General features: G+C 40.3%; 2 protein-coding genes across 9 annotated transcripts in view; one reads left to right on the forward strand and one right to left on the reverse strand.

Annotated features, from left to right (window-relative positions):
- Positions 1-1,992: 1,992 nt before the first annotated feature.
- Positions 1,993-9,018, reverse strand: afg2b (AAA ATPase AFG2B). The gene is made up of 9 exons (XM_088640824.1): positions 8,879-9,018; positions 7,399-8,492; positions 6,889-7,074; positions 6,574-6,732; positions 5,695-5,904; positions 4,589-4,822; positions 3,791-3,925; positions 3,244-3,369; positions 1,993-2,687 (listed from the first exon to the last, which is right to left on the reverse strand). Exons 1-9 carry the CDS (start codon positions 8,976-8,978, stop codon positions 2,547-2,549), a joined length of 2,385 nt encoding a protein of 794 aa, XP_088496950.1. The 5' UTR covers positions 8,979-9,018; the 3' UTR covers positions 1,993-2,546.
- A 190-nt stretch (positions 9,019-9,208) lies between these two features.
- The window catches only part of atp8b4 (ATPase phospholipid transporting 8B4), a 67,656-nt gene continuing 53,863 nt past the window's right edge, over positions 9,209-23,001 (forward strand). Inside the window, exons 1-3 of one of the 8 annotated variants that reach the window (XM_088640814.1) lie at positions 13,645-14,186; positions 14,948-15,036; positions 22,897-22,964. Coding sequence is in view for 6 of the 8 variants with exons in the window: in XM_088640818.1 (XP_088496944.1) it covers positions 15,003-15,036 (34 nt within the window). In the remaining 2 variants the exon portion in view is untranslated. The other 7 variants (XM_088640822.1, XM_088640823.1, XM_088640818.1 and 4 more) reach the window with 7 other exon arrangements.

Here is a 23,001-nt window from a genome sequence, read left to right on the forward strand (position 1 = left end):
CTGTAGAACATGCTGTTTCTATTTTGTTTCTTAATTTCTCCATCAGGCAATCTAGGTCATAGTTTCCTAAAATTGGACTTAACAGATGAATTAGGATCCTAAAGCTCTTCAAGTATAGTAGGGGACCCACTTCACCCTTCGCTACACTAAACTGGATGATGCTTGACAGTAATTATGTGCCAGCAGCCTCACTACCAGGCAGATAGAAGTGAGAAATCATTTGTCCCTTTATCCATCTATCCACCTATTTTCGAACTACTTTATCCAGTATAGGGTCATGCGCAAGCTGGAGCCAACCCCAGCAAGCAACAAGAGCAAGGAGGGACACACCCTGGATGGGAAGCCAGTCCATTGCAGGGCACACACACAGATATACGCACACCCACACCAGGACCAATTTTCCCAGAAGAAAATGAACTCACCAGTATAACAGGGGACAGTGGGAGAAAACCAGAGTACCCAAAGGAAACCCACATAAATAGCCCCTCAGGAATTAATTCCAGTGCCCCAGCTCTGCAAGGTGGCAATGCCAACCACTTTACCACCCAATTTCTCTCTTTATTCAAGTGTAGAGTGGCCGTTCAACCCCAGAACAGAATGTAGCCTGGATTCACCTCTACTCTTATAAGCAGTGCCATAGTGCCACAGGATCTTTAATGATGGTTTAATATCTCATTCAGGGGAGGCACTTCTTACAAAACAATGTCCCCTGTCTCCATACCTGGGTGTGCGATTGGAAATTCTGGTCCAGACGGAAGAGTGCCACCTGCTGGTTTACCAACACCAGGATTTCCTTGGATATCTTCTTCAGTACTGACCAGGCACAGCCCTAAGCTCCAACAAGATCAGGCATGAAGGTGTCTTTTTGTAAAGCCACAGTGCATTTTTATCACATGATGGAATTCATAACTTAAGGATTCATTCCTATCTAAAGGAAGTATTTTGTAACCTGGAGATTGCTATAGTACTACAAGCATGGACTTGATATATGATATAGAGGTAAATCTTCAGACTCAAGGTCATTCCTTCACAGACAAAGCTGGTCACGCTTGCAGACTGGAGGATTCAAAAGAGCAGCCAGTCGTAGGACAGTGATGACCTAAAAGTATCTGCGGAACTCAGCAATGTAAAATTTGAAACAAAGATTTGGTTTAAAAGATGTTTGTGCTGCAACACCATGTATAGACGATGTTGGATCTTAACTTAAGTTTTAAATATACGTTTAGCCAAATCAATAATTATCCATGAAACAAATTTAATATACAGTATAGTGTGCATATATAGATCTGTATAATAATTAATATGTAACATTGTCTAAGATAAAAATAAACCCCTTTTTCAACTGTGATCTTCTGCACACATATCTGCTCCTCACAATGGGTTTGAAAAACATGCCATGAATGAGTTGGTGCATTTCCTGCTGAGAACTGACTGCCTCCCCAGTGTCACCGATGATGTGAAAGGATGTTCTCCCACACACACCTCTCCACCATGGATCAATGGACAAACACAAGGAGGGGCTCAGAAGGGAACACCCAGCAGGAGCAGGGATGTTGGCTACAACTGAGTATTAATGGAACAAGCAGAGGTTAATTCCACACTGAAAAGAAAAGCTGAGATAAAATGGCTTGAGAAACTCTTCTAAGTGTGTGGAAAAACATGCTATAACTTAAATATGCATTTTCATTTTCCAGCACAGAATTAAACCATACTTATTCCTTGTTCGCAGCACACACAACAAAGTGACACCCAATTCTACCATAATTCAAAGTAAGTTATAAAAATAATTAAGATATTAAAATAAAGAATGAGATGATTTTTAATTTTATTTGGATAGCTGAGTAGAATGTGTATAAGAAATAATGATAAGAGAAATGTGTTGAACAGAACTAAGGTTATAGTGCTGTCAATGTGTGACCCTTTCACACTCCATTTTAATGTATAGATGTAGTCTGAGCTGCATCCTTCAGCCAAAACTAGACAAGTTCAGACAACAGTAAAAAAGTACTTTTATTCACAACAGCTTATGATTGAACATAGCACATACTGTACACTTTACATACTTCATAGAAAATGTGCAGATACAGGGTGACTCAGCTAAAATAACACCCTTGAGGAGTTTGTAAGCGATCATCCACAGTACACATGGGAATTGCAAACACAGAGTTTGTGTATAGATACTGGAAGCCAGGACCAGTCATCCATGGGAGCAATTCTGGGGGCGAAATCGCCCACATCGTCTCAGGGAGGCTTTTTCATTATTTTTACAATTCTGAAACAGTAGCCAGTTTATACTGACTCTCTCTGCCCTCTGTATTCATAGGTACAGAAAAACATTTACTGTACTTTTTACATTTAAAAACTCATGTTAAAATATTGTTTCGGAAGAAGAGTGCTAGTCAATACAGTTCTTTCAACATAATTTAAAGGCCTCTAATACTGATGTCACAGTCCTCAACAGAACTTCAAAGAAACCGGATTTCGAGAGTAACTGCTAAAGATACTGTTTCCAAACATCAAGAAAGCTCAGATTAATAAAAATGTCTTTACCTTTTTAATAGATTTTCATAAAACTGTACCTGCTCAGGGCTAAGGGAGGGTGTTACAGATTGCAGTGATTTCAGAAAGTATTCTCGCTTTATGCTGGAAGCATCCATACTTTCCTCTTGCAGTGTGAGCAGGGCTGCCTAATAATTGCAACAGAAAAAAATTACCAGGCAAACTTAATTAATTAGATTAATTCTACATACAGTCTTCCTGTGTTTCTGTACAGAAGCATTCATATGGGTCCTGGCATTCTGAATATAATGTGAACTCCCTCAACATCACTTTGAAAAGAGATGCATTTCATGAATGACTGCCACCTCATCATTAAATATAATTATCTAGTCTTGCTTCACACCTGGTTTCTACCTTTTACCCAAATTATCACCATATCAAAACCTTTGAGAAAGGAATTTTATTTTTTTGTTCAGCTGTGTTGTCGCTCGAAGTATAACTGGCCTTATCAGCCTATTAACCCTCTTTTTGAAACCAAAGTATTAGACTTCCACACATTTCAGTTATGATGCCTGGGTCATTTTCCACAGTGAGAAAAATGTGTAAAAACGAATCCCTCATAAAATAATCAGAGGGGTATTTGGCTTGCAGAGGCACATCAGTTTTAGAGCAGCACAACCTTCAAAAAAGAACAGGACTCCGAGACAATTCTTCATAAGTAATATGATTTTTAAAAGCACCTACCTCTTTGCAAAGATTTTCCAGATCAGCTCCAGAAAATAAGTGAGTCCTTTCTGCCAGCTCATTCAATGAAACATCTGATGCCAAAGGCATTTTCTCCGTACAGATCTTCAGTATAGCGAGCCTTGCCTAATGGAAAGGACACAACTGGTTTGAACAAAATAACAGAGGATGTTCCAACATCTTTTTGTGTTAACACTACAAACAATTTGTCTATTACCTAGTGAATTCCTTACAAACAATTTGCTTTTGTGGAAATATTTTAATTGCAATCTAGCAAATCCCACAGTGGCTTAGGTTAAATCTGATACCAACGAGAAACATTTCTAACAGCAGACCTGTCAGACACTCTCAACTGTGTGGAGATATATATTTGTTACAATAAGAATGTGAAAGCACCTAAATATTTAACCAGAAATTCATGTACTAAGTGAAATATTTAAAGATCTGTGAAACCTTTGATTTCATGTTCTTTGCACCTATAGGTGACACGCACCTAGATCAGGCTAACTTTCAACATGGACACATCAGAACTGCTGTGACGGTGTACCTCTAGGTCCGGGGGAGGAACGTAGATGATCTTATCCAGCCTGCCCGGTCGGAGCAGCGCGTCGTCCAGAGTGTCAGGTCTGTTTGTAGCAGCCACCACCATCACGTCCTTGTTACACACCTCCTGATACTTCAGCTGGAGCAGACAGCAGTTCGCAGCTTGAGGCCCAAACCATCTCACTTCAAAGACCACTTCTAACAGTGAATTAGTGACTAATACTAAGTCCCTGCATTCAGGCAGCGCCAGGATGGCCAGCCGCCTTCCACATTGGAGGGGACTCACATCATCCACCTCTGAAGCGCGGCACTCCCCATCATCAGTTCAAGTATCACTCACAGTCAGTGACAACTGTATAGGATTAAAAGCTTCATCGCATTAAAGGGACAACATTCTGAAAATGTCGGAAATCCATCATTATTGCGCTGAAGTTTCATGTGGTCGTTTTAAAAATAAAAATGCCTGCATACACCTGTAATCAAATTTGCTGACTCAATGATTAGGGCAGCAGGAGAACATAATCCTCACAATGACTTAGATCTCAAACTGTGAAGTGAGGTATTTCAAAAAGATCATGGCAATTGTACAGCACATACGGGGACTAAATCAATCCATATGTGAAACTGCAGTATTTAACCAACTGTACAGTTTTGAACATTGTAACTTCCAGAGCAGCCCTCACACCCACGATTAACGCAAAGGACAAGCTTTGCAGTCCCCGGTGGCTCTGCAGTAAGTGGGCGGATGTGACCAGTGAAGAACAGAAGGGAGAGGCAGTGGCCAGCACGCGGGGTCTCTCACCTGCCGGTCTTCCTCGTGCTCCTCCGGGAAGCCCTCAGGCTGGCAGATCTTTCTCCCCACCCCTCTCCTCTCCACCACCCGGAGGCCCACGCCGTCCAGCTCGTTCAGAATTACGGACAGCACCCTGGAGTGCACACTGTGGGGGGCCCGGCCGTCTGCCCGGGTCCCCAGGACTGAATCGATCTCATCCAGAAACAGGATGGAGGGGGCGCAGGCCCTGGCCTGGCGGAAGACCTGCAGGGAAACATGGGAAAATCATGGCTGGTTGACTTCCTTGTTTCATGCTTTTGTCTGGAAAAGGGAAAAGCAGCATTCCCAAGACATGGCTGGGACCATGGAGCATGTGGGCAGTAGACTAAGTCAACGGAAAAAGAACAAAAACATAAAACATAAATGTAAAAAACACAAGACAGAAGTATGGAAAGGCACAACACGGTTTTCAAATAACACACAGAAGACAGATACCAATGCTACACTCTTCTTGGACCCATACAGATATCCACTGTTAGTCAGAAGAAACAGGTTCTTGACACTCCCACAGGGTGCAGCATGAACTAGTGATTTATGCACGTCAAAGGTCAGTTTACTGCTTCTCGCCCTGTGCTGACTGTCTCTTGCCTTTTATTTAGGTCACACTGTGATCTAACACAGAGAAAAGGGAACACAAGGCCTGGTTTCTTATCTCTCCTGAGCCACCCACACAGCAAAGCCTTAGCCAACAGCTCCTAGCTTCAGTTACTCACTTCTGCACAGAAGCACAACACAGGCGAAACTAAAAGCTGCATTTTTTTGTTACATTTCTAAAAAAAATTAAAAGAAGTGGGATTAAGAGATACTGTTTCACAACACCATGTGACATTGATTTTTTTTTGGTTTCAAAGCTGGTGGTGGTAATCATAATAGAATCCGTACAGATCTCAGAGCACTACCTAAAGAAGTCAGACGTCGATCAAGGAAGGAAGAGAAATTCAAATAATACGGTTCAATCGTCTTAGAACATGGCTCAAGAGGAAAGTTCGACTGTTTAACAACATCTAGTCAGGTCGTGAAGAGTAAAACAGCTGCAGGTGCCAGGAGGTGACAATAGCGCTGCTCTCAGGTCAGACCTGGGCCAGGGCCTTCTCAGAGTCCCCGACGTATGGCGAGAAGAGGTCTGCGCCGCTGACGGACAGGAAGGAGCAGTGTGAGCTGGCAGCCGCTGCCCTCACGAGACAGGTCTTGGCACAGCCGGGCGGTCCGTACAGCAGCACCCCTTTCGGACGAGTCAGTCCCAGCCTGAGGAACGCCTCCGGAAACTTCAAAGGCCACTCAATGCTCTGTGAACATGAATTACTAAAGAAATGTCTTGTTTTCATAAAAAAGAAGATATATTATTAAACTTGCTTTGTGTTTACGTGTTATTTCATGTACGATTAAAAAATGAACTGCAATCTGACAGTGTGCACTAGGCGGTATTAATGTTTTTTCCCGCCTTGTCCCTGTAGTATTAGACATGCTTTCAGGGGGTCTCCTGAGTAGTCCACTAAAGGCCTGAGCACTATGATGTGCTCTATGACCACAGGTTTGAACCTAAGTCATGTCACTAGCCGACTGTGACCAGGATACCCGGCATGGGGGAAAGGATTAGAGGAGGCTCTCTGGGCTCTGAGTGTGGGCTGGCAGTAAGGGGCACGCCTCTCCTTCTATCGGTAAGGCACCTCCAGAAGGGGGCTGTGCTGCTGTGGCGTGTTAAAGATCAGATGACTTGAAGGCAGGCAGGCTGAAGGACTCTGCCTGCTCTTCCTCATTCCCCCCAAGGGTGGCGTCACTGAGTGTGTAGCTGTGAGCCGAGAGCTGAAACTCACACAACTGGCTACTGCAAATCGGGTGCGTATAAAAATTAATTGATGATTCAGATTTTTTTTAAAAAGACATTCTTTCAGTAAATGTTTTTTTTTTGTCAGGATGTTCATACTATGTTGTGAGTGAAAAACAAAATCCTGTACCTGTTTCAATTTCAGTTTGACTTCCTCTAGGCCTCCAATCTGGTCCCAGGTGATGTGTTTAATGTCAGTTAGTCCAATGCTGCTTCTGAGGCACGAGGGCTGAATTTTCTTCAGGGCTTGCAGGAAGTTCTCCATGCTAATCACGTGACACCCAGAGTCCTTCCAAAAGCAGAAGTAATTAAGTCTCCCTCATATCGGAGTTTGCACCTTAAACACCCAGTTAAACTCAGGCTACACTCTGGCACATCCCAGGTAATTCTGACTCCAGCCTCGCAAAACTGTGTGCTTAATTCACAGGAGTCAGGGAAGCCGTACCTGGGAGCTGTGGAGAATGGCTTGTAAAGCAGCTTCCCTGCAGAGTGCAGTCAGGTCAGCACCCACGCAGCCCGTCGTCATTTCTGCCAAAGCATTCATGTCCACGTCACTGGACAGAGACATTTTCGAACTCAACATGTCTAAAATGGATTTTCTTTGAAGAAGTGTTGGAACACCAATCACAATCTGTGGGGAATGAAGAAGGGATTCAGTTACTCATATAATTCTGAGAAGTAAACTAAACATAAGAAATAAACTACAAGGTTACTGTTATTTTTATAGATACAATATACACTATTAATACATCAGAATATATGTCATCATTAAAGAGAATATGTAAGAAGATCTAGTACAACGTGACAAACAAATATTATTTTGTCTAAATGCTAAAACTGTCTAATAAAAACACTGCAATTTGAGAACCTACTGATGCTTAAACCTCCTTCACTGGTGTAGCAGCAGAAGAAGGAATGGGACTTGATTATACTTGACTGTGACCGGTTACTCCACCTCTCTGTCAAATCGCCCCGGTCTCCTCAGAGCAGGGTCTAAGGTGTCCGGCTGGTTAGTTGCCCCCACGACAATGAAGCGTCCTTCGCTGCCGATGCCGTCCATTAACGTTAGGAGCTGAGCGACCAGGCGGTTCTCCGGCGCGCTGGAGGATCCGGCTCGCTTCGGGCACAGGGAATCGATTTCGTCGACGAACAGGACGCAGGGCCCCTCCTCCGACATGTCCTTTGCCCGACGGAACATCTTCCGTAAATTCTCCTCGCTCTCCCCTGGCCTTGAGCCGAGTATCACTGGGCCATTGATGGTAACCAAAGAGGCTCCCACTGCCGCGGCTACGCTCCTCACAAGCAAGGTCTTCCCGACCCCAGGGGGCCCGATGAGCAGCACTCCTCTGGGGCAGGAGAGACCAAGTCTGTGCAGTGACCTTGGGTAAAGAAGGGGCAACTTCAGGATCTCTGTCAGGGAAGCCCAGACAGCGTCCATCCCTCCCAAGGGGATCTTGGAGGAATGCTGCAGCTGGGTCTTGTGCTGGCTGAGCGTCTTGACTTCGCCGACCTCTATGCTGGTTTTAGCGGTGATGAGGCCCGCTTCACTGCCGCAGGGGTGTATGTGCCGAACTTCAATGAGCTCAACCGGAGTTTCCAGGGAAGCTACTGGAACCACATGATCGGGGGAAACATACAAGCCACGGAGCAGGTCTTTAACCAGCTCAGGAAGCAGAGAAGGGGGCGAGCATTTCTTGAATTCCATGTGACGGACAATGACGTCGACTCTGATGCCCTTCAGTTTGGGGCAAACGATTTTCTTGATGTGGCTGGGACTCACAGCCAGGGGCCTGGGAATCCCACCAATGAGATCCTCCGTGATGCATTTGGTATCAAACTGCAAGAACCCTTCAGCCAGGTCGCTCCGAGGCCATGCTGTGCACAAGCAGTCACCATCAAGGACAGAAATGTGTACTGGCGTCCCGATGTTCAGTCCCAGAGACTCCATTAAACGGGGGCCAAGTCTGCACCTCTGTGTCCCTTGATCGACAGGGTCCAGAGGCAACACCTGTAGACTCATGTTTTCCATGCCTTTACCAACCGGGAGACCTGGGAGATCATAAAAAAGACTTGTGGCAACGAATTAACTCGTGGAAACACTGCCATTTTTTTTCTAGACCTACATTATTGAAGCCAAATGAAGTTACCATAAATTCTTTATTGCGATGTGACTCCTAATCCGTTTAAAACATAAATGTATCCACGAGTTGAATACATTTGCAGTTTGAAAGAATAATCTAAAAAAATACGTTTTTAGTAACAGGAAACGAATTAGTTTCCAAAATCATAGTCAGTTAACATTTTGACAGCACAGACTTGCTAGTAGACTTGCAACTTTTCTACACAAAAAGGACTAACAACTTCTTTACTTTCTTTACTTTTAGAACACTGGAAAATAAAATGCTATATAAATACATAGAAGTAAATTTTCTTACCCAAATCAAGCTCAGCACATGATATCCGACTACTCAATGACCCAAACAAACAGAAGCATGTGGTCGGCATCACAGATTGGCCAATTGTGGGCTTTCTCATGGTTTACACATTGCAATTCTTATTTAAAAACATTCTCGGTACAACTTCAGACATTTACCGACATTATACTTATTTTGAAGGTCGTATTGTCTGATTCTGAATAAAAATGAACGTTTTTATACGTAAAGTGTTTTGTGTGTGGGTGACATAATTTCATACAAAAATTCCGTGTTTTTTATGGTTGGCCAACAGAAATGTCATGACAACCAGAGCCAACTTTATTCGACGTTTTCAGTTTAATATTTAAAGTAGTTGTAGTTTATGACAAAAGAAAAATGTAAATACCTCATAAAATCAATTTGTTTTTGACACCATTTCCAATAAATCAGCGTGCTCTTAAAGCTGGATGCGTTGAAATTCAGGTAAGATTTTGTTTATTTAAAAAGTATTTTTTTGGTTTAAACTAGAAGAATTAACAAAAAAAAAACATAAAAGGCAGCATCTCATATTTCGAACACAAATTTTACTTATACTATTTTTATCAGGGTTTCTCAAATTATAATGTGTGACCATATATTTCAAAGACCACTGGCGCCACCTTGTGCTTGCAATGCGCTTTTCCTTCATGGGATAATTATTTATCTGGCCCTTTTGATTCACATGAAGTTTTATACTCTTTTTCGAAACTGTACCACTTACACTGAACTCCACAAGCGGTGAAAACACCCTGATACCTGGATAACTGGAACACCTTTAAATTTAAAGGTTTTATGTGGTTTATAAAAAATGCCTTTTGTTTCCAAGCTTCAATGTTTGCTGCATCTCATTGATAACAGCTTGTTGCCCGCTATTTTAAAAAGATTTAATAAATACAGATTCACAAAAAATCTCGCTCTTAATAGTCAAGTAAGTGAACAAAATTCAGAAGTGAATCAGCACTTTTCACCATATTCTAGCAATAGGACAAACAACTGAAAAATAGAATGAGTATGAGGTTCCACTATATATCCATTGCTTCTCAGTTCTCGCTATGTAACATCCACTTTGCTATAATTCGGGAGTGTCAAACTTAATTCCTGGAGTATTCCTGGAGCTTAGTATCTCGAGGTTTTTTGGTCTAACCTGAATAGCCACGAATTAACCTTTTTTTTTAAATTAGGACAGCATAGTGGTGTAGTAGTTCAGGTGGGTAGCCACGTCAGCATGCGTAGGCTGCAAAGGAACAAGTAATAGGTTTATTCCATGCTGAAAAAAATAAGAAAGAGAACACAACGTTTCTGCCGAAACGTTGTGTTCTCTTTCTTCTTTTTTTCAGCATGGAATAAACCTATAGTGGTGTAGTGTTTAGTATTGCTGTAGTTCTTGTAGTGTTAGGGGCCTAGACTCTCTGTGTGGTATTTACAGTATATGTTCCTCCCATATTCACATGGGTTTCCTCCCACAGTCCAAACACATGCTACTGGGTAAATTGGAAAAATTCTGGAAAAATTTGGCCCAGGAGTGAGTTTATGTATGTTTGTGTCTGTGTGTGCCCTGTAATGGACTGTCATCCCGTCCAGGATGTCCCTGCCTTGTGCCCATTGCTTGCCATGATAGGATAAAGCCAGTATAAGATGGATGGATAGATTTTCTTAAATAGACATATAGGCCTAAAACATTCCTCTTTAGGTCTTTTACAATTTACAATGAAAAATGCTCTTCAGTAAAAGTAGTTAGCTATAAACTGCCTTCATGCCTGTTCATCAGTATTAACAATTATTCATTCATTAAATAATTACACCAGCTATGTAACTGAGAACCAGACCAAAAACCAAGAGGCACCAAGCCCTCCAAGAACTGGGTTTTAGTTCAAAGAGAAACCAAGGCACTGAGAAATCCTACACTGACTTTATCTGGACCATTTAGAGCAATTATTCCAGTACAAAAGGCTACTGAGAAGGATAATGAGAAAACTAGGACTAAGAAAAATGTCCACCAAAGTGATACAATGCTGTCAACACCCTTTTACAGCCACATTGGAAAATGTTATCAGAGGAATAACATTGTACCCTACTAGGGTACAATTACAAATTCAAGAGCTGCATAAACTCATAACAAAGTGTGTCTGAAAAATGGCATCAAAAGAAAAAGTAAAATGTTTCTTTTACACAAGTTAAAATAAATGGCATCCACATATGAAGAAGCCTATGATTATGTACAGTATACTTGTGTCAGCTTACATGGTGACTGAAAACTAAATGTCGCAAAGGAAGAGAACAGTCATACTAGACTGCAGCTCTTTTATGAGATGACGTATGATTCTAATGGAGGAACTGTCCAGCTAAGAATGGATCTGCCATGGTTATTTTAATTAGAACTGACAGCAAGCCTGATTGAAACTCTAGGAGCTGCCTTTCTTAGTTGACATTACAATGCCATGGTGTGCATGGATGTGTAATAACAAAAGAGCTTATACTGTCTTTAATTACAGCTAATTAAGTAACTGCTGTGATACAGAGCAGTTCATGCTTTCCAGATTTTTAGAACCACCGTGCAAAAAAATAGAAAAAAACATTTGTTTAAATTTGCAGTCAGTACAGATGATTTGTCTGCTTTGCTTCTGACAAAGTTTTAAGCTAAGGCCAGGCTTACATTACTGCCAAACACAAACATTCTGGAGCAATGTCTTAGGCTTAGTCCTTGATTACCAAGACCCTGTTTCTTCTGCTGATGAATAGGCCTATATTTACACTCTCAAGAACTGTGTTGCTGTGTTCTAGCTTGTCTGATGAGCTCCATCAGCTTGAATGATTCTTTTCTTGATTGTAATTGTGCTCCATGCCATTTGATTAATTTTATTCAGACTGCATTCTGTTTGTAAAAGAGACATTTTTTTTCACTGCAGTATACTTCAGATAAATCAACCTCCTCAAGTAATTATTGGTGATCAAACACCTACTGAAACATTGCAATGTAGGTTGAGAACAACAGTTAATTTCCATGTTGACTGGTAAATCCTTACATCCCCACAAATGTACTGCCTAAAGTCCTCCTTTGTTTTAATTCTGTTATTTGCCTTTGGGTAAAATATTTTAGTGTGTCACAGAAAGCAATATTATAAATTGAGAGGTATTTTCCTTTGATCCTGACACTAAAGCTTTTAAAATTTGATGATCATTTGACTAATCAGCAAAGGTTTTTTGTTTTCATTCTGAATAAGCAGACCAGAGATAACTCTCTAACAGCTGTGGACCTGTGGACATGTGGACCTAAAATGGGCATTCTTGTGATGGTCAGTATCCATCAATGAAGCCTTCTTTACAAGGGGCATGTTGTAGTTGTATTGTAATATGCATTTAACAATGAAATGCTTTGTTGATGCATGGTTAAGACTCAGTCCTTTGATATGTTTCAAGGTTCATCAAACAAGGCCAAAAGTACTGGCGGTGGTTCCCATGGAAACCACGGCTGATTCCACCTCACAATTGCTACATGCGTTCAGTGCAGTGTTCCAAGGCAAAATGCTCTGTAAACAACAGGCTGGATGTTTGCATTGATAGGCTATGTGTCTTGACCTTACAGGTGAGTGGCACTGTTGTAAACATCGTGTTCTGTACATGCTCCAGACAGTTACCTGTCCACAGCCAGGGTCAATAACTGTTCTGGTGCGAACCGGCTGAAAGAGCTGTCTGAAGGTTTTCGACCAAGACAGTGCAGTGTGGAAAAAAACCTTCCTGGAAAATGTGTTTTGGTTAGAAAGCAGCAGAGAAATACACAAGACTAAAGCTAATTAGAGGGAAGAAGTGGAGAATAAACAGGCGCCAGGTGATTTGAAGACTTAATTATGAGCCCAGTGACAGGAGAACTGAAGCTGTGAGAGAACAGAAGTTATCGGAGCAGGTGAGGCAGCTGGGGGAAGATCCATGGAAATCTTTCATGTTGGAAGCGACTCCAAAGTGACAGCGTGTCGGCTACAGCTCGGGAGGAGAGCAAGATTTTTTTTTCTTTGAGGAGAGATTACAAACTGCTGAGTGGGTTTTAATGTTTCCATTAAGTTATGTAGCTCTCCCCGCAAAGTTAAAAAAATATTTTAACGGTGTGCTCTTAAAAACTGTGCATTATCTTCGTCGGTTTCTAAGAGATAACAGTGTCGCGGATGACTAATTTGATTTTATAGCGCTGAAGCAGATCGCCGAGGGAGAATTGATCAGAATGCAGTTACGTAGAAACACCACCTAACAGTTAGACAATATCGTTTAATTCATACATGCATACGGTTCCAGAATAGTTGCACGGCTAATAACGCAGTAGTCGGTAAAGCCCATCCATAATGTCCCATATAATGTTCTTGTTCTTAATTTTGACTGCAAACACATCTTTCTATACACTGTGGTATACAGTAATTGCATAAATTGTAACGAAAGGTAGTTAATTATTGTGAGAATAAGTAGTGATTTTATATTATTTTAAAGTCTCAAAATAACCCCCGAGAGGCATACTGGTACTTGCTATGTGAATAGCTGGGAACACAATCCAGAGTTATATACACGGTTACAGAGGTAGTCTGCTCTAATTGCATGACTTTGTAACCAGCCTTATACTTCTTTCGTTAGCAACCTGCGCACAAAAACGAAGGAGACCGTCTTTCCTCCAGTTTTTCTCCAACTGTACAGAATAATCAGATTACACCTAGGAATTCATTTTTCTTTAATGAGGGCGACGGACGTTGAGAAGCGAATTGCAACATCGAGGATCGAGACGCCTGTGAGAGACCAGCGCTGGGGAAGATTGCGCGATAGTGCACTTCCCACTGTGTGACAAGCTCGCAGCTCCACCCAGACTGAGCGCTGTAGGCTGGAGTGCCTCGCATAACGGGCTGGTTCTTCGTGAAGTCTTTTTTCGTGTACGGATGATGTAATTCATTAAACGCAACTGTGTAAGCATATCTTGTATGTTTAGCAGCAACGTTCAGTGTTTGCTACTCAGAAGCGTGCAATTTTCGCAGCTGTACCTCTTATACTGCATTGTAGGTTTGGTCATATCGCAACCAGCCTTTACTGTATATGGTGGAAAATTCTTCCCTAAGATGCTGCGTGGTTGAACGCTGCCAACTGCTATATATTATCAAATACCAATGGATGCTGGTTACTAAAAGATAAATAGGAGACGCGAGTAAGTTTGCCTTTGCGGCATAGCATTGTAATCCACACAGTACGTGGAAGAAGTGCTTTCTTCAGTTGCATTGATTATGCGTAAAAACATGCATAGATCACTTACCTAAGCGATCAGGTAAGAGACTTTTTGAACTTTTTTTTTACAAGGTTCAATGTGTTTGAAAGAAAATATCCCGGGCATCTGAAAAATAAAGGTGCTTCACATTGCTTTCTCCATGTGGCTTTTGTATTCGATCGCTGAAAGGTGCTAAGCGTGCGCTTATGCTTTAACTGGGGTTTCTAGCTGCGCGGTTCTCGTCGGTAGCTGTCCGAAGATTGTCTGTCACTGGGAATTTCGACCGACCCGTTCAACGCTAAGCGCGGGCGAAGTGTGCCAGGGAAAGGGCAGCTCTCAGACTGGAGAGTATTTTGATGAGCAAATCACGGCCGCTTGCCAATTTCCAAGTTCAACCGCGAGTTCCGAGAAAACTTTTTGATGGTACTCTATGGCGAAAACACTATATCCTTGTTTTGTTAATGTATCAGTCCAATATTTATTTTCCAGAAATAATCATTCTTTGGCTTATTAAAGTGTTATATGCACATACAATAAGTAGGAAATATACTATTTGAAACTACCTTTTAAACGGCTGGGTGAAGAGTTTAGCTTCTTCACGCAAATATATTTGTGTATAAAGTGACAAGAATACGTCTTGTGGGGAATGTTTTTCTTAAGTTTTCAAACAAACAAAAAGCTTTTACATCAGCACGACCACATTTTTTATTGAAACTCATTGTGATCTGTCGATTGACGTTAATTATCTTACAGTAGCAAATTTGTGAACGGCTGACGTGTGTTACTGCTGTTTAAAAGTAATTAAAATGTTTCTTTTAAAGATTCATTCTTCCATGGATCTTTTCAGCACGACCTGTGAAAGATGACGGAACTGGCATGACATCTTTCCAAAGAAACCACAAGATTTCAGGTAAGAAAACGGACTTCTCTATACTTTTCGTCATGCGATGTTTGGCGCAATCTACTGTACTTGCTCGATTTAACTACAGTAATGCGGATATTGCTTTCGTTCTCACCACTGAGCTAGATATTCAACAGAGCATCGGTAGAAAGAAAAAACCGTCTGCATTCTTGTCGTTTTGAGAAGCTGTTTTATGAACGTGTCTTGGATAGGCCCCAAAGAGAACATTAAGGCGGATTCTGAGTGTCTCCGTATTTTTTATACTCTGATGTGTGCTGGTGTTTTCAGTCAATTCCAAGTCAATCGTTTGGATCCTCAGCTCCTTTATTTCAGTTCTCCAGTGGGACTCTGGTGGAACCTGCTGTTTATTCTGGAAATTCATTCCCCGCAGTCACCAAACACAGATACATTGGCAGTTCCAAGACCCCGCCTTCGCTCAGTTGGGTCTTGAATCTTTGCCCTCCCTGCTTCTCAAACTCCAGACAGAATTAGGGATCCTGAAAATATTCATTTAAATTCATAAATCATCCAGGTGTGTAACCAGTCACACGAATTAAGCGTACTTTGCTGGTACGTTTTGTGTTCTGGGAGGACTCCCGTTCAAGGGTGCTATAGAAAAGTTTGTATTTAATGTTCTACATTTCCTTGAAGTGAAACTACCTTTGTGTTTTTTTCCCATCATTGCCAGTTAATCTGGATCTCCTGCCATGACTAGGCTGATTTGCAACAGTTCCTCTTCTGTAACACGCTCAGCTTCTCGTACACATCACATTACAGTTGCATTTGCTGCTATTACATAACCAATATACTGACAAGGGATAGGGTCATCATCCAAATAGCAGTACGACAGCAGTTTGTCTGATATTCCAGAATTCTGGTCTATGTGTTGATGCAATGCTCAGTTTTTTTTTGTTTACAGCGATTTAAAACCAACTGAGAAGGTGGCAGTTGTGCTCCCTTAAAACTAATTCTTTAAGAATGGTTATTTTTTTAATTCTTTGAAAGGTACTTTAAAGATTCATTAGATTCAGCAGCTGTGGCTCTTGCAGCTTTACAAGGAGAGCGTGTTAGTGCAGAGTGTAACGTACCCTGAGGGAGCTGGGCCAGGTTCTTTTTCCCTTTGTTAGCTTAATAGAAGATAAACAAATGTCATGGTATATGGTAACAATAGCTTGTATCCAGCCTGCAACTTTGGCTACACATCTTTTTGTCCAACGAATGAATATTTTAAGTTCTTCCTTTTGATTCCACCACGCTTTCATGGGAAACACTTTCATGAATTTATAAATATGATATGGATTAGTTATGTAAGGCACACAATAGATGCCCTTTTGTGATCTAGATTATGCACAAACATGCTTAGAAATCAAGTGTTAGATCCTCACCATCAGCTAGAAAGCCCTCTATAAAATAATTTCAGAAACTACTGGACAATGTTTGTCAGTGCACATGCATTTTTAACATTATTTGCAGATGCTTATAAACGTGTTTGGTAAATAACCCTAAGAAACAGCGCTGTGACAATGTTCATCCAAGGCGGTGACATTTTACTGTACAACAGTTTAATTATTTATGAAATTTTATTTTACGGGAATCTGAAAATGTGACAGTCCATCTGTCCATTTTCTAACAGCTTCTTCTCGTTCAGTGTTATGGGGGAGCCAGAGCCTATCCCCAGCAAGCAGCAGGGTACAGTCTGGACACACACTACAGACACACTCACACCAGGGCCAGTTTCCCCAGACGCCAATTAACGTACCAGCAAGTCTGCACTGTGGGAGTAAACCAGAGCACCTGGAGAAAACCCATGCAAATGTGTGCAGAACATACAAACTCCATGCAGATACTGTACTATACTGCAGATACTCCAGGAATTTAATTTTTTGGTCCAAGCACTGAGAAGTAGCAATGCCAACCCGTGCGTCAGTGTACCACTGTGCCACTCAAAATGTGACAAGTGGAAGGAAATTAATAAAATATTTCAATGTATGCATTTTGAGAGGAGAAAACCATTCTTCAAAAATGCCTGCTATTTAGGATACTAAATAAGTGCAATATTATAAGTGCAATATAAGTAAATAATAAGTGCAATAAGTGCAGCACCACATTTCACTACCTCCGTGCTTTTTAATGGTTTTGCTTATTCCATCAGGGAATTAATCAATAGATTTGGACAGCAGAGCAAAATTAGGAACCAAATTGTGAAATAGTTGGGCTGAAAGTGAACATCTTAAACCAACAAACACTATTAAGAACTGTGGATAATGTAAATTGGCTTGCACATCAGTTTTTGCAATCCTAAGTGAACTTATGCAAGTTATATGAAAGAAAATTCTAATTTAACATGACAAGCTATTATAGTTTTGAAGCTGACCCTCAGATTTTTGAGCAAGTTAAAAGCAAATGTTTTTTTTTTAGAGTGATATTTTCCCATATATTACTCTTTCCAAGATGTTATGAAGTGTTTCATCAATAGTTACAAATGGAATTGGAATTGCTCGGTTCCTTTCAATACAATTCACGCATTGGAAATGAATATTTATGGGTGGGATCAGATTGAATTGAGCAGCAGCTGGAATTAGAATAGAAGAAAATGAATGCACCACCAGTTTTTATTCATAAACCTTTTTATTTTCATGTTACATCGAACATCTTACATCAAACACCAACAGGCAGCAATAATTATTTTCACATTTTCACAGGAGAAAATGCAACACTACATTAAAATATCGGTAGCTCAATGGATTTATAATGCAGGGAATTGACAGTAATGCCAATTATGCTGCTTAAAAAATTCTCTTAATGATCTACATGGTCAGTGAAGAGGAAAGAAAAACAGTTCCTCTGTCTTTAATTTGACCCACAGTGCCATCTCCACCCTTCAGCATATGCTTCTGATGAGATCATTTCTCTACAGAAACAGAAAACAAAAATGTGTCACATTGGGTACCTACCCCCTGTACATAGCAGGGTCTTATTTCTTTGCTAATTTCCATTCCACTACTCAGTTTGAGAACAGAATTTCCCTTGAAGACAGTATTAACCTGGATAACAAAGAGGAGAAAAATCTAATTAGGCCAGATCCAATCTTTTCATCTTGCTGTATGATGCAACAGGTGATCTAAAGCGGTCTTAAGGAGTGGGGGCAGCAGAAGGGGGGTTCTCTGTCATGCCGCCTGGAATCTGGATCATGATCGTCACTGCTTCTCTTACCCAGACAGCTCTCAGTGAAAACTTAAGCTTGTCTTATCATGTAAGGGGAATACTTGACGTATAATAAGGTAACTTATTTAAGTAACTTGGTTACAATGCTTTCTCATAAAAAACAATGTTAAACACAAATTCTAAAAGTATATTTAGGGATGAAGTTATGAAATTGTTGCATCTTGATATTGTTTTTAATTGTTGTGTAAGGTAGTAGTCCATTAATGTACAGTAGGTGTACTGCAGTTTGCGGCAGGCATTCAGAGAACATGAGTGTCTGGATTGAGAATTGGTTATTAAATAGACATATATACACATAAGGGATGCACACTCAAATTAGGGTGATGTAAGTAATGGAGTACCACGGGGATCTGTAGTAGGACCTCTTCTTAATTTATATCAGTGATCTAGATTCTGGAATCTAGACTAGTCAAGTTTACAGATAATATCAAATTAGGAAAATTAGCAAACATTGTAGAAGCAGAAAATTAAATTTGAAAAGATTTAGATAAAATTCTAGAGTGAGCAAACACCTGGCAGATGATGTATAATGTAGACAAGTGCAGGGTTTTGCACATAGGGGCTAAAAACATAAATTTTAAATGGGAAATGCTGAGCTAGAAAAAAAAACTGAATGAATTAAAACAAATGTAGTTGACTTAGTTCATGTTGACATCATTTACAGTACATGTTCTAGACTCTTTGGTAAAGAAATTTAAAAGGCAAACAAAATGCAAGGATATATAGTTATAAACATGGAATTAAAATTAAGGGATATAGTTTTAAAATTTTAAAACACACTAGGAAGGCCTCATCTAGAATATTTTATACAATTTTTGATCACCAAAGCATAGAAGAGATATGTAGAAGCAGCTCTGTAATTAGTCCAGAAAAGAGCAACCAGATGTACAATATTATGGAACTTAAGTCTCGAGAATGATAGGCTGAAGGAACTAAACCTTTTATATACTTGGACAAAAAAAACTGTGAGGGGATCTACAATCACACAAAACACCTGGATGAACTATTTGGATCAACCAGTTACTACCAAATGTAACTATGATAACTGTCACTCTCTCTTCTAGTAATTTCAATTTAGGTAGCCTACTTAACTGTAATAATAACTGTAAATGGCTAAAATGCTCCCTCTTGTTTGTAATATTTCTTATGTTTCTGTAATTAAAGTACTGTAGAGGAATTTATTGCCATATGTACATGTTCATTGGAACTCTTATTTGTGCCGATCTCACAGATCATGTACAGCACAGCTGACAACACAGTACAACAGACAACACCACATGATATAGACAGTACATTAACAAATGGCACCTAATAAATAGTAACAGCCAGAACAATACATCATAGATACAAATAAATATGTCCAAATCAAAAGTGCATAGTTCAGAGATACATTGAGTTTGAGGCTTTGCACAGCTATCCGTTAAGGGTGAGCACTGCATCCGTTTCCTGAATTAGTGAACCATAAGAAAGATTTGAGTGCAAGGTGTGTTTATTATAATTACAGGTTCATTGGTCAGTGGTCAAGTATTCACTAGGTAAGTTTAATATTTTACCATCTTAATATCACATTCCTTTAGCCAGTGTAGATTTGTCTAGTCTAATATACAAGATTATGAAACGGATGCTTTTATATATGACAGGGGCAGGAAATGCAGGAGCACAGTTGTCAAAACAGAGAAGATACAGCAGAATTGGAAGAGTTTGTAGAAGCTGGAATTTAATTTTGCCATCACAATCATTTTCTGTGTTGTTTGTAGTTTGGATTTCAGCATAAGGTCTACAATTGTGGCAGTACTTCACTTCAGTGTGTGTGATAAAGGTAGCCACACTTAAGCAACTACTATTGCAAAAACAGAGGAAAAGAAAGTGTGTTATTTCGAACATGGCAAAGACTATGCCTTCTGCCAAGGATTTTATTTTGTGGGGATGTTTACTGCTTGCTGACATCTGCCGGCCTGGTAGAATTCCCCAGTGGCGGACCTGCGCTCCAGGGTCCTTGGGGTTTTAATTAGTGTGGCCGTGCTGGAAGCAGTCTGTAGTGCTGAAGACTGATAATAACTTTCATCTCACCTCGCGTAGGTCATTTTACAACAGTTAGATAAAACACATGGTTTAAGATCTTTATAGGTGAGAGGAGGACATAGCCGAGCTCTTATTCCATTGAGTACAGTTTTTCTTAAATGAATAATTTAACAGATATGTAGCATCATGGTGATTTTTAGGTTTAAGGACACCACTTTAATTTAGTGTTCTTGGTTTTTTAACCTTATTGCATTTTTTTTGCATGTTTTAGGGCTTGAAAAGCTTGTAACATCCGCAGAACAACTTTCTCCTGCATTCAAATATATTTAGACAAAATTCAACACCAGACAAACACCTGACAGGTGACATTTAATGCAGGAAGGCTCAGTGTTACATGCAAGTACAAGAAACTGAAACCGCAGATGGAAGATGGAAAACATTGAGCGTAAAGAAGCTATCACAAAGACTAAGGTGTTTTTGACACATTGTTTCCGAATTTTTTTTTCAGAATTTGACAATGCACTAGTAAGATCTCAGTTAGGGGGTTATTCATAAAACCTAGTTTCTTTCCAACTTGTTGTGTCCTTTTCCATTTAATAAATAGGGATCACCAGCATGGGAGACGCATTATAGTGAGGAATGATGCATTCACTCATAAAAAATAGTCAATTGCTTTTAACAAAATAGAACACCACACTCACACAACTGCTGTTGGCAAAAGTACAGACTTGTCGGTGGGAAAAATTTAATTATATTTTATTCTGTTTTGACGTCATTGTTATGTCAGAGTGTGACATAATATTTTTATCTATAATAATGAAATGTATATACGGGTATGTTTTAGCAAAGTATTGCAGTAAAATCTCTTCTAGCAATTTCAATTTTGGATAGCAATATAGGTAGCCTACTTAACTGAGACAGTGAAGGGTGTTGTAAAGAGAAAGGAAATGTAGTAACAGTAGCCCATACATTTAACCCACAAAATGATTACAGCATTTCTGTTTCTGATCATGACACAAGACAAAGGCTTCAACTGAGCTGTAAACCTTTTCCAGGAGCTGGGCAGAGAAACAAAGACTAAAGTCCTGCTTAATTGTACAGTTCCTGTTCGTGCAAAGCCAGCCCTGTATTTCCTTGCAATGGGATCATTCCGTTAATGTGTGGGATTACAGTCTGGGATGAGCCTGTTGTCAGTGTTTATACAAGATTTCATATTTCCATTTCCTTCAGTGACATTTGCTCAGCACAGCTTATCAATATGTTATTGATATATTTGATTATTACATTTGCCCCCTTTCCATATTATTGATCAATTATGAAACATTGACTGTAACCTCAAATATCAGCATTTATTACTTTTCATGGTGTCATATTTTTCAAGAACCCATTTGTTATGTTTGTATTTTGTTATGCATTTTGTTTTGATTTCAGTGTCAGAATGGGTCCCTAAGGTGTGCGGGTGAATTGGGGTTGATGTAGTTAATATAATTGGGGCAATATAATTAGTGGAGTACCACAGGAATCTGTATTAGGACCTGTGCCGTTCTTATTCATATCAGTGATGTACCTTATCTTCTGGTATAGTTTCTACATTAGTGACGTTTGCAGGTGATACCAAATTAGGAGGATTAGCAAACACTGTAGGAGTAGTAAATGGAATTAAAAAAGATTTATATTAAATTCAAGACTGGGTAAATACCTGACAGATGATGTAGATAAGAGCAGTATTTTCCATGGAAAAAACAAACTATAAATGCCTATCTGAAATCCATTTTGGGATCTTTTGTTTAAAGAGTAATTAGTAATGCCTTATTTAGAATATTGTGCACAATTTTGATCATCACTTTAGAGAACAAATATTGCTGTTCTACAATCAGTCCAGAGAAGAGCAACCAGGTATTTAGGGGCTTAAGGGAATGTCTTACACTGACATACTTACAGGGGGCGGAGCGGTGGCTCTGTGGCTAAAGATCTGTGCCTGTGGCTGGAAGGTTGCAGGTTCGTATCCCGAGGCCGGCAGAGAAATCCTACTCAATTGGGCCCCTTGGGCTTAAATGGCTGACCCTGCACTGTGACCCCAAGCTCCTCTCCCTGTCTGTGTCTCATGGAGAGCAAGTTGGGGTATGCGAAAAGACAAATACTTAATACAAAAAATTGGATATGGCCAATAAAGTGATCTTATCTTAAAGAATTGAACCTTTTTAGTCTTGAATTCAGGAGATTCAGGGGGACCTGATACAAGTACTCAAAACTGTCAAAGGCACAGACAGAGACAACCCAGCCGTTTCCTTCAGAATGAACGCTGAAACGTGAACTAGAAAACAGAAGTGAAAACTACATGGAAGTGCACTTGTAACAGACAAGGAAGCACTTCTTCACAGGTAGGGAAGAACCTTTGTGGGAGTGTGGAACAACCTTCCCAGCCATGTTGTTGAAGCCAGTACCCTGCCGTCCTTCAGGAAACAGCTGGATGAGACCCCAAGTATTAACTGAACAAGCTAGAGGAGCTGAATGGCCTGCTTCTTAAAGTTTTATTTGTTACGAGGTTTCAGAACACTTGGGGAAAAAAAACAGAACTGTTCCTTAGACTTTCTGACCCCTGTTGTGGCGTGTCTATTGCAGGCCAAGCCCTGGGCCCAGCCAGCAGTCTCCTGATGCTATGACGTTTTGTCATCAAGACACTTCCATTGGTAGGTACTGCCTTTCAGTCTCTGGCTGTTCCACATG

The sequence above is a fragment of the Lepisosteus platostomus genome, chromosome 7 (genome assembly GCF_059453375.1).
Source record: "Lepisosteus platostomus isolate fLepPlt1 chromosome 7, fLepPlt1.hap1, whole genome shotgun sequence".
NCBI lineage: Eukaryota > Metazoa > Chordata > Actinopteri > Semionotiformes > Lepisosteidae > Lepisosteus > Lepisosteus platostomus.

Excerpts from the sequence above, each read along its gene's own strand:
- afg2b (XM_088640824.1), bottom strand. The coding sequence starts at position 8,978 with ATGAGAAAGCCCACAATTGGCCAATCTGTGATGCCGACCACATGCTTC. Across the intron at positions 5,905-6,573 it reads TCAAACTGAAATTGAAACAG|AGCATTGAGTGGCCTTTGAA; the intron begins GTACAGGATTTT and ends TCATGTTCACAG. Across the intron at positions 3,926-4,588 it reads AGCACGAGGAAGACCGGCAG|CTGAAGTATCAGGAGGTGTG; the intron begins GTGAGAGACCCC and ends TGTCTGCTCCAG.